General features: G+C 45.9%; 2 protein-coding genes across 2 annotated transcripts; one reads left to right on the forward strand and one right to left on the reverse strand.

The window, feature by feature from the left end:
- Positions 1-168: 168 nt before the first annotated feature.
- On the reverse strand, positions 169-803 carry LOC310820962 (thymosin beta-b; the record flags this gene model as incomplete). Its single annotated transcript, XM_083692806.1, has 2 exons — positions 692-803; positions 169-212 (listed from the first exon to the last, which is right to left on the reverse strand). Exons 1-2 carry the CDS (start codon positions 789-791, stop codon positions 169-171), a joined length of 144 nt encoding a protein of 47 aa, XP_083548932.1. The 5' UTR covers positions 792-803.
- Positions 804-1,408: 605 nt separating this feature from the next.
- On the forward strand, positions 1,409-7,711 carry LOC310820872 (mitochondrial nicotinamide adenine dinucleotide transporter SLC25A51-like). The gene is made up of 5 exons (XM_083692697.1): positions 1,409-1,492; positions 5,045-5,312; positions 5,399-5,541; positions 5,867-5,949; positions 7,179-7,711. Exons 2-5 carry the CDS (start codon positions 5,136-5,138, stop codon positions 7,688-7,690), a joined length of 915 nt encoding a protein of 304 aa, XP_083548823.1. The 5' UTR covers positions 1,409-1,492; positions 5,045-5,135; the 3' UTR covers positions 7,691-7,711.
- The last annotated feature ends 4,080 nt before the right edge of the window (positions 7,712-11,791 follow it).

An 11,791-nucleotide genomic window follows, 5' to 3' on the forward strand; every position in this document is an offset into this window, starting at 1 on the left:
TTGACCAACTGCAAAAGATGAAGTCTACATGGCTTTATTCAATCAGTGAATCATCCACATTCTCAGAGGATCCGTTAATGAGCGTGACAGGACATCAGGTCTGTTAGACACCGCTCTGGAACGTAGCTTGCGCATGTGAGGAAAGATCTTTTTTTGGGGGGGTCCATTTTAGGTTTCCACCTCCTCCTCCACCTCCTTCTCCTGGTCTATGACTGTGGAAGAGAGAAGTTGCATTAATATCACATTTCAACAGCCCCATTAAGCTATAAACACTGTAGTGAATTGGCAATAGCCTAAAATGCAGCCAAGTCAAGACTTGCAGTAGAATTAACAGCAGTCACTCAAATTCCTGACTGTGCCTCATGATGTTTAGTTGCCTGTGCCCTGCATTGTATCGTATTGTCTAGTATTGCTTCTCAGAAAAGTGTTCCTGCCATCAGGGTATGGCAATTTGCGTTATGCGAGGTGCCATTTGAGGTGCCCCTGGGAGTGTACAGAAAACTGAAGAGACCATGTTAGACGGCTGCATGGCCTAGAACATACCAATTTTCTCTAGGGCATGTTCAGGGCTAACAACCACATCGGAGTTCAAGGCATCAGGCCCAAGCAACATGGCTCTAGAACCCATAACAGTGGAACTCAATGAGGATACATCGTTTGAAAGCAGTTGGTGGTATAGGTCTAAACTCACCCTCTTTAGTTGGTAGAGTGTTCTTCTCTTGAGTCTCAGTCTTCTTCAGCTTGGTCTTGTCAAACTGGGAGATCTCGCTCACATCAGGCTTGTCTGCCATTGTTGACAAAGGGTTCCTAAGGTTAAATTTAAACTAAAAAAGATACCTACAAAGGCTGCATGAGTTGCATATTAAAAGGGAATAGAAGGAGAAATATCAGGTTACATGTGATCATGCAGATACTGTCTAACTCAACAATAAAGCAATAAGATACATTGAAAAGCAAGATATTGCAACACAAGACTCGCTCCAGAACTACCTTGAACTGTCTGGTTTGAAGATATGGAAGGAATTACTACCCTTGGTTCCATACTCTATTTATAAGGAATGATTGATGACTTCAACCAATCATTTTGATTATTGGAGGGCGGGGCTCTCTAATTTTCAAAGTGGAGGCACATTGATTCTTGATTGCTGTCTAATTAGCCTGAAGTTGTGGCAGGGGACAGAAAGTAGTGCAAGCTCCCACCAAGCTCAAGTGATTGCAATCAACCTGCCTCCTTGAATGCAGATAGAAAGACACAACAATACTGAAGATCCAACTATTTGTTTTCAGTTTGGTAAATTGCGGAATTAAATGTCCCATGTATCTTTAAGATATGCTGCCCTGTAGCCAATCAGAGACGAAGCCTTGGCGCGGAGTTGGCTGGGAGTCGTGACGCGGCGGAATCCGGAATGCGGAACAGAATGCTAAGCGATTCTGAGTGACAACGGGAAGACAGGTCAAGAAGATAACCGCGACAAAAGCATCCCCTTTGCGGGTAAAAAAAATAACGTATTAAGTGCATTCATATTCATCACCATTGGACACGTGTATTACTATGTGTTAGCAACTGTATTCTCCTGTTGTTTTGTGTTACACCACGGCGTGTCAGACACACCCAGTGTCCGCACCCTGTTGTTGTTTCCCCAGCCACTTGTTTGAAAGCACGACCTGTCATATTAGCCGGCTAATGCTAAATGTAATTCACGTGCTAAATTCATAGCTGCGACAATGTACAGCTGTCAGCAGTTATGTTTACAGGATCTAGTGTAGTAAGGTAAGCTATCATTGAATAGTGGCTTGTGTGGTGACTGTTGTTGTATGAGCTGGCCCAGCCTAGCTCCTTTAGTTCCATGGGGTACTAGACTTGCCCCAGGCTCCCAACTCATGCTCCCTCTCAGGTGTCCTCGGTGGCATTCCTCTCTTTTTGTTCTCTTCAAATTCTGCACTGTTCTGACACGCAACGCTAGTGCAGCCGTACACCAGTCACTGCATATGCACTTGATGAAGGTAAGTAGCACCCAGCTGGCTTGAGATATGTCACTCTAGTTCAGAAACATTTGTCACCTTTCAGGGGAGATTTGTAGTCCTAGGAACCAGTCCCAAGAGGCCCGAGTTCATTTCTGTCCTCAATCCCCCTAGTGTTGAGGCTTCCCCTAGCCTTTACCCTGCCCCTCGCGTTTAGACTGCATAGACTACCAATAATCTGTATCTGTGTTGACAGAATGACATATGCATCCGATGATTAGAAGCACTGGTACATCTGGTACAGCATATCTCCTGTGTTATCTTTTAGGCCTGCCTGTGTTTGGAAAGTAGGTTCAATGCCATGGACTCTTTTTCAAGGGTTTTTTGTATCAGTGTTTGGACAGGTTTAACTAGATGTCTTGTGCATGGAGTCACTAGCCGCAGGCTCCCTCAGTACCTTTCCACTGTGCACGCAGAACGCAGCGTGATGTTTACGTAACCAGGCTGAGAAGGTAAACTCACTGCTCAAGTTCAAATGCTAACAGCTTTGCGGTGGCATAGCTGGTTTCCTTCTGGTATTCAGGAGACATCATGTGTGTTGGTTCGATACTCGTGTGACCTCAGAGTGCGAGGAGGCAATACTGTTTGCAGCGACTTTGTCTGTTTCATTTACAAATGGCTGTTACCGTGTCCATGGAATGTGTTGACTCTTGATGAGATCACAAGGACCCTGTCCTCTTTAAGTCTTTCATGAGTTGCATGAGGATAATTTTCCTAAGTATTCCACTTCAGAATTAGGCCTCGGTACGGAACTGAATTAACAGTCGTTTGTGATGTCATTGGGTCATGTGATCAGTTGGAATACAGGACATGGATGATAGTCTGCCACTCCTGTAAGCAAATAAGAAAAGTTCTGAGGGTTCAAAAACAATAGCCCTCTGTTTCTTCCGCAGCTCTGGGTTATGCAACCACCCTACACACACACACACACACACACACACACACACACACACACACACACATATGTTCGCACGCACACGTCATACGATCTTTGCTGAGGAACGTACTGTATATAAATGAATAACATTGATAAGAACATGTTTGGGCAGTGAAGCAAATGACTGTACCTGCCAAAATGAAAGGCCTTAGATTGTGATAATGGTGTGTGTCTGTGCATGTCCGTATCTCTGTGTATTTGCTCGCCTGTCTATACATGTGTGTTTTTCCATATTTGTCGTAAACATTGGATAGATCTGGCACTCCTATCATTGCTTATAGGCATTAGTGTGCCCTCTGATGTGCTGTTGACTGTAGAACAGAGGATTGTGAAAGAGAGACAGATTGGCGGACGGACGCACCGCGCCTATGAAAGGCATCCGTGGCCTCCTGTGTGCTTGTTTACATCTCAACCTCTCTGTTGGGCTTTACATTAATGTGCCAACCTGAACCATGCAGATATTTGGTTCTCCCAATGTGATTTTCAGCACAGCAACTATGGTGAATGACCCTGGTCAGCATCATAGCACAGCTGTGTTCACGTCTGTCTGTCCTTTTTGTCCGAATTTCTGGGAGTAATGCAGTGGCATAAAGGTTGGTGCCATCCTGTTGCCAACTAGAGTTGGGCAGATATGAAATGTTATCAAATGTTGTGTTAACACCATGCTTGAGTTAACCTGTGTAGACCCAATCAGCTAAGCTTCGCTAAAGGCTGCAGTTCCTGCATCTCTATGGACACAATTGGTCCCATAAACATGCTGTCACTACTTTTGGAAGTCCTACATTGACTACCTAATAGCAACGTTGCCCACGAATGACTCCTGATAGGCCAAAGGGCTGCACACTGATGCTGTTGTGACCCTTAAATTCATTGCGTTCATTTGTATGTAATGGCTACCTTCTGACAAGGTCGCTGCCACTAAAAGGAGTAGGTCGACACTAGGTTGCAACAACATGGCTGTTTGCTGTCGTATTAGGCCTGGGCCTACCTCCACAAAATAATAATGAACAAAGACGAAATCTGGCTGTACTGATCGCGATAGACCGATAAACGAATAGGCTACTTGATTTATCCCCCACCAGGAAAAGACAATACAGTTTGTATTTGATAATGAGGGACACAACATGTAGCTAGGTCTAGCTAGCCTATCTCTCCCCCGGTACCTTCAGTCTCCTCTACTTCCTCATTGGGTTAGTGGGCTGATTGTATCCTACCCTCCATGGGCAGTGAAAGAGATGTTCGCCTGGTTTATGGTAAGTTAATACTGCTCCTGTGTTTGAATCCAGTTTCTCTATGATGATAGAGGACTTTTGCCTGGCTGAGGTGACTCAAGGTCCCTTACTTCAGCTCCTGGTAAGGCTGGTTGATGTTGTTGGCATGCTGCATCGATAATGAAGGGACTGGGCCGGTTGGTGCACCCATAGAAATAGAATCATCTTTCTATCTTGTGTATCTTTTTTAATTGAACAAACCATGATGTATGTTTGTCTTTTCGTTCGTAAGTCCATGGGCCTCACCCAAATGCAAAGTATGTGAGAACCAATCGGTGTGCCTGCTCAGAAATGGCTTGAATATTTCCCCTTAACATTGGGACTCAATAAGAGTGTAAAATGTAAAAATCGTCTCTCCAGGCCTGGTGGGTACATCGCTTGCTGTGTACCACGGGAAAGAGGACTTGATATACCATTATAAAATGTCACCAGATGTCCTCCAGCTTGCAACATGTGACCCCATGCTCTTATCTTGTCTCAAACATAAACAGTTGCCTTTCGAGAACAAGGCAAGCCCAGAGCCACAGATATACAGGATACAGAGTTTTAAACATTATCATGCATGTGAGCATGATATTGCATGACTAAGAGGATGTGGGAGGATGTTATCTAGAAGAGTGAAACTTGAGTTTGCCTAACTCTGAAGGTCCATGGTTTTATGGAGTTCACCCAACCTTACTCTTTCAGTCAGAGGCAAAAAGGGCGCAAGGTTAGGGGTAAGTGTTTAGAATGACGAATGTGTGGTGATAAAGTGTCCTTCCGTCTTTAACGCTGCCAGACAGTGACGGTCTGTTTTGTCCCTTGCCTTTTGCAGGTTGGAAGCAGGGGAGTGTGGCCTTGTGCTTGGTGGTGATGCTACTTTTCAGACCAGTGTGACCCCCCCCCCTCTGGCCTGCCCCCTGCTGATGGGAATAACAGCCCCCATGGCCCCGCAGGCCCAGCAGACAATGAGGGGGTCCGGCGGAGGAGGAGGAGGAGGAGGAGGTGCTCTCCTTCCTAACGTGGACCCCAGGAACAAGCACTACCTGTGTGGCTCCTGCGCTGCCTTCACTAACATAGTGGTCACTTTCCCCATACACAAGGTACTGTACTGCTGCTAAGGATAGCTATGGGTTTGTCGCTTATATGATTGATTGATTGATTGATTGTGCATTATTTGTGGTTCAAGGTGTTGTTCCGTCAGCAGCTGTTTGGGGTGCGTGCGTCGGAGGCGGTGCGCCAGCTCCAGAGGGACGGCCTGAGGACCCTCTACAGGGGGCTGCTCCCCCCGCTCCTCCAGAAGACCACCACTGCCGCCATCATGTTTGGCTTGTACGAGCGCTGCGGTCAAACACAGAGAGGGATTGGACACTGTCCAGAGCTCCTCGGCCCCTAGCCCCTTCGCCCCTAGACACTTGCACAATGCATGGAATGGAATGAGGAGTTGTATCAGTGAGATGAGGAATTGTATCAGTGGAGTGAGGATTTGTTTCAGACATCTGATTACACCGAATGGAATGTGGGCTTGTGTTTGTTTGCAAGTGGGCGTGGGAGCTTGGGGCGTGGCTCCCAGTGCAGATATAGCTGTACTCCTTGGAGAATGTTGAGATTGATGACCTCCCCCCCCCTGACAAATCCTTTCTCTGTTTCATCCCAGGTACGAGGACTTCTCCCGCCTCCTCCCTCGCCACACGGAAGCGCCAGAGCTCCTGACCCGCAGTATGGCCGCCGTCCTCGCAGGTAGGCTCAGTGCGATAGGCCACATCTAAGAGAGGACACAGGAGAGAGAGAGGGCACTGTTAGCATTTCTCCGTAGAGAAGGGACGCTAGCCAACCGCTAGCGTGAGTTGCTATTCGACTGGCTTGGCTAGCAACCGTTCCATACGTTGCTGCCACACTGACGACTGGTAAGCATTTGTGCTCCATTCATTCATTTTTCCCCCAAAAATTCAGCTTCAGCCCCAGATACAACAGACAAGACGCAGAGAGCAACAGACAAGACGTAGAGAGCAACAGTGAAAACGCAAACAGCAACAGACAAGATGCAGACAGGAACAGACAAGACACAGACAGCAACAGACAAGACGCAGACAGGAACAGACAAGACACAGACAGGAACAGACAAGACACAGACAGTAACAGACAAGACACAGACAGTAACAGACAAGACGCAGACAGCAACAGACAAGACACAGACAGGAACAGACAAGAACAACTTTCATTCTCATGTTATACAGTGCCCTGTGTAAGTAATGGGACAGTGAAGCGTTTTTTCTTCTTTTGGTTACACTCCAAAAGTTTTGATTTTAAATCAAACAATTACTATTAGGTTAAAGTAGAGATTCTCAGCTTTTGTTTGCATACTATACCCCTATGTCAGGGTACCCAAAAGTGATTGGGGTATGGGTAAGCCATTATGAGGCTGAAATATCAGAAACAATATTTCAGAAACATAGCCAAAACCTTGAAAGAAAGAAAGCACTGGTGAGCTCAGAAATCGCAGACAGCCTGGTAGGCCAAGGAAGATTTCTACTGTGGATGACTGAAGAATGCTCACCGTGATTAAGAAAAACGATAAAAACAACTGTCCCACAGATCACTCTCCAGGAAGTAGGCGTGAATGTGTTAGAGACTACTGCAAACCACTAGTTAGCCACAAAAACAAGATGGCCACGGTATGGTTTCAGTATGCTAAAAAGTACCTAAAAGTACCTAAAACAGTTCTGGAAAAAGGACTCGTGGACAGATTAAACAAATACTAACATGTAACAGAGTGATGGCAAGAGTAAACTGTGGAGAAAAAGAGGAACTGCCCAATATCCAGGGGGTGTTATGGCTTGGACATGTATGGCTTCCTGGAACTGGCTCACTTCTCTTAATTGTTGATGTAACTGCTGACAGCAGCAGCAGGATGAATTCTGAAGTGTACAGAAACATCTTGTCAACTGTCATCTCAACTTTGCAAACAGGCACTGCCGAGGCCGCCCTCACGCCCTTCGAGCGTGTCCAGACCCTCCTCCAGGACCCCCGGCACCACGACCGCTTCCACAACACGGCCCACACCTTCCGGACGCTCCTCAAGGAGCACGGCGTGGGCGAGTGTTACCGCGGCCTGGTGCCCATCCTGCTCCGCAACGGCCCCAGCAACGCCCTGTTCTTCGCCCTCCGCGGCCCCCTCAAGGAGCAGCTCCCCCGGGCCGAGACCGCCGCCGCCCACCTGCTCAGCGACTTTGTGTGCGGGGGTCTGCTGGGGGCTGTGCTGGGGATGATTTTCTACCCCCTCAACGTGGTCAAGTCCCGCGCCCAAGCCCAAGTCGGGGGTCGTTTCCTGTCCTGGCGGGAGGTGCTGGCGACCATTTTGAAAGAGAGGGAGGGCAGGGTTCTGTTGCTGTACAGAGGGGTGCATCTGAACTACCATCGGTCCGTGCTGTCGTGGGGTATCATCAATGCTACCTATGAACTGCTGCTTAAACTGCTGTGAGGGGATGGGGATAAGGGGGTGACAGGGGAACAGGTTTGCTTAAACTGTACCGTTCAACCCTATGCTCCCCGAAAAGACTGTCTGAGACTAGAGGGGGGGGGGGACAGGCGGGTGAGACGGGGGAGAAAACAGGGTGAGAGGGGGGTGAGGCAAATAAGGAAGTGTTGTTGATCCTGTACCTGGCTCTCTGTCAACATCTCCCGTGTCATTGCATCCTTCATGGAGTTGAGTCGACTGACAGACTGGACCTCTTTCAGAAGATGGTTCGCACAATGTGGTTAAGGTCTGGTGGAAGTCCACTGGTTTCAGTGGGATGCGATGTGAACCATTGCCATTCTGCAATTTCTCTCCAGCGAATTTCTTAGTTACATGCTGTATGACAAGCAAAGAAGGTGTTTTTTTTTTTATGTTAAAGGTGAAGTATTTATGACATTTGACAATGAGGATGAGAACGAGCAAAGGCAGCCAGTCACATTTCATAAGAAACAAAACGGATGCTCAACATGCCATTACAACACAGTTCATATAAGTGCTTTTAACAGAAAGGTTGTCAGTTACTGATAGAATTTTGAAGCTCCACGGATTTGTCATGTCGTTATCCCATAACACCATTGCGAAAAGCGACACATCTATCTTCTTCGGTGGTTTGACAACTTCCTGTTCTATTGCAGCACGATAAAATCTAAACAGATCTAAAGCACGCTGGACAGACAACACAACGCAACGCAGAGACAGTCCGGTGGGGTTGATGCAGTGGCGCAGGTTCGCCCCACTGGAATGAATGAAGTCTGCCGCAACGCAGTCCGCTTTGCCGCTGTGGTATGCACAGGGCGTCATAGATCCAGTTCCCTGACAGAGGTTGAGACGTTGTTCACTCTTTTAGAATGTGTGCTTTTGTTTGGTTTGAACATTTCCCAGTATACACTCCCTACTTGAGTAATTCCTCTGAAGTTGTGTTATTTTTTTTTAATTTTTTTTTTGAAATATCTACAGCCAAACACGTAGCTTTGAGGTCCAACATGAAGTCATGAGAACCAGTCTCATACACCCGTGTAAAAAGCACTGCTGGAATCACTACCGCTTGTGTATTAAAACCCAAGTCAAAGACATGAGGTCACAATCTCACCTTGCCTAAATGTTCTCTCTCTTTCAGACACAAGCTCTCTGAAACACATTCTCAGCCACATCAGACTGTGCCTCTTGCAGCGTCCACGCGCTAAAGTCCCTTCCCACTCTAACCAGCCATGTGAAATAGAACACACTTGCAGAGGCTCCGGATTTGGCACAGTGATCTAAGCCATGATTATATAAGGCTCCTCCTGCGACACCCGAAGCAGGACCTCGCTAACCTAATTGGCACCGCGCCCCGTGTTTTTAGACAGAGGAAAATTACCTGATCAGATGCATGCTGGCGGTGCCAATTTGCAACGCGGTAAACAGAACTGCTACCTTGCCGTCGGTAAAACTTGCATTTGCAAAAAGCTTGCGGATGTGCCAAAGAAGTTGGCGACACTTAAGAATCTTTGCACTGCTGTTAAGCCGCTCTATATGTGGGTGTCTTAAACTCAAAGCTTGCCAAGGGGGGGACATGCTGTACGAACGCTTTTATCAAGCCGTAGTCTGTCATCATAGAGGATTAAATCTCTACAGAACAGACCTTACCAACAGTTATCAAATATTGACCCCACTAACCAGCTTGTGTCTGATATCATATTGCTCATGCATTTATTTATAGTGTAGAATAGATTTCAATGGCGCTATCTCGGCCTGTTTGCAAAGTTGAGATGACAGTTGACAAGATGTTTCTGTACACTTCAGAATTCATCCTGCTGCTGCTGTCAGCAGTTACATCAACAATCAAGACAAGTGAGCTAGTTCCAGTGGAAGCCATACATGTCCAAGCCATAACACCCCCTGGATAACGAGAGGGTTTTTTTAAATGAGGAGGCAGCAAACCACTGTTAACATTGTAAGGTCACACTATAGACACACCTTACTCATATCATGCAATGTATCGTCATGGTTTCCACCTCTGATGATGTTAAGTTGATGTTGGACTGTTTGCATGGTGTGTTTTTCTTTGTTGTTGTACAGGATATGGTACATGAATACAGCCATATAAACATATACAAACAAGTTATATATTGGGTCGTCAATAATGTGGATTAAATTGTATGTGGATTGTATTTTGTGTTGTATTATACTTCCACATATTCAGAGTCACACATCTCGCATCGATGCTTATGAGGTTATATTGTTCTACCAAAGTGAAGCCAGGATATTCATCTGTGTTTGTGCTATGGATAAACAAGCTGCCTTAAGTGTGTTTCTTTGATTATGGGCCTTGTGTTGTCAATGGTGCAATATGTTTAAGTTTGCACACAGACTTCCCAAAATGTGTGTCTGCTGTTGTTGCCTTCACATTGTGTGTCTCTGTGAAAAGAGTCTTTTCTTCCTTGCACATTTTGTGCAATTCCATAGTACACCTAGTTCCCTCACGGGGTGGTGAGGGTGTTCAAACTTGATTATTTTTGTTGTTGTGAATTTGTGCAACTTTTTACAGTATCTTGCCTTTGTGGAAATAAAATACATTTGTGTGGTTTGTTAACCAGGTTGATTAGAAGAAAAGTCAGATACAACACTTTTCATTAATTTTGCCTTCATAACAATACACCATCCTAAAGTTATTTTACTAATACTAACACTGTCTAAGCTGCACCACACTGCTGAGGTTCAGCGAACAGTGCCACCTTGTGGCTGTCAAGCATCACGTCAGACAGACATTGAATAAAGTTGTCTTCACTTTTTCTTAATGGCCAAGGTAGTACAGGTTATTGGGGGGAACTGTACAGTTGTACAGAAGTTGTCCTACAGAGTCAGATAGTGTTCTCTTCATCTTAATGGTCAAGGTAGAACAGGTTATTGGGGGGACTGTACAGTAATATGACCCTAGGTATGTGGGAACTTTTAGATCATTTCATTTAATGGAAAACGTTACCAAAGACACACAGGTAATAGCTTGTACACACAGGTATCAGCACATACACATGTACATAAGCTACATCTTAGACCTGCCAAATCACCAGGAGCAATGGAACATGATTTGAGTGAACAACAGGTGCAGACTCTCCAGAGCCTCACACAGCAGCCAATAGAAGAAAACTGAATAAACTCTGGCTCATTTACAGGTTTATTTGTAGATCCCTTTAATGTTAATGTCAGATGTGGAGTATGTGCTCAACTTTCAAGACTCTTAACACAAAACTCACAAGTGGTAACACTCATTAACATAGCCAGTCTAAAGTTAAAAACTAAAGGTTACAAATGTAACCCAGGTTCTCTGAAGGAGATGAGGGAGACCCCTCACTATGGGACTTGCACTCTTGTGCACCTTTCGTTGAAGACCCCTATTCAAATACTGGTACAGGCCGGTGACGCTTATAAACCCGCCTATCACCCGTCCCATTAAGTGAAGCACTCTTCACAAGCTCAGTGCGAGAGGGGCATCAAGGTCAGGGGTCTCCTTCATCTTCTTCAAAGACCCTGGGTTACATGTGTCACCTTTAGTTCTCTTTCAGGACTTGGTTCAACCCCTCACTCACTATGGGACCCTGCATTGCCAGTTCCGAACTGGAACCTGAAAGGAACCTGGAACCTTTAGGGTTAGGGTTACCCTAAGCTCTAACCCTAACGCACAGTCCAATGGGAGAAGTGCTGTGTAGCCTCAGAGTCCGTGCATATGAGCTATATGCATGATAATTCGAATGCCTCTCTCCAGACAGACAGGCATGAGCATAAATCACGATAAACCAGACTAATAGTCCCACAGTAAAAAAAAACAGACTAATAAAATGGCTTCTCTTACGTCCTAGGCTGCCAATATAGGAACTGAATGTTCACCTTTAGAATTTCAAGTTTGTGGCACGTAAACTCGATCATTGCATTCGCTCTAGAAAACCGTTGCCATTTACGAGCGCCATATTAGCAACCAAAGTCAGTGTGTGCACGAGGTCAGTTTTAGCTTGACCCAGTTCACTGCGACCCTCCGCAGAGGCACGAATGAAGCATGCACCGTGCACGCATCGTCACACGCAATAGATT

This window comes from Argentina silus, assembly GCF_951799395.1.
Source record: "Argentina silus genome assembly, chromosome: 21".
NCBI lineage: Eukaryota > Metazoa > Chordata > Actinopteri > Argentiniformes > Argentinidae > Argentina > Argentina silus.

Excerpts from the sequence above, each read along its gene's own strand:
- LOC310820872 (XM_083692697.1), top strand. The coding sequence starts at position 5,136 with ATGGGAATAACAGCCCCCATGGCCCCGCAGGCCCAGCAGACAATGAGG. Across the intron at positions 5,542-5,866 it reads GCCGCCATCATGTTTGGCTT|GTACGAGGACTTCTCCCGCC; the intron begins GTACGAGCGCTG and ends GTTTCATCCCAG. Across the intron at positions 5,950-7,178 it reads TATGGCCGCCGTCCTCGCAG|GCACTGCCGAGGCCGCCCTC; the intron begins GTAGGCTCAGTG and ends CTTTGCAAACAG.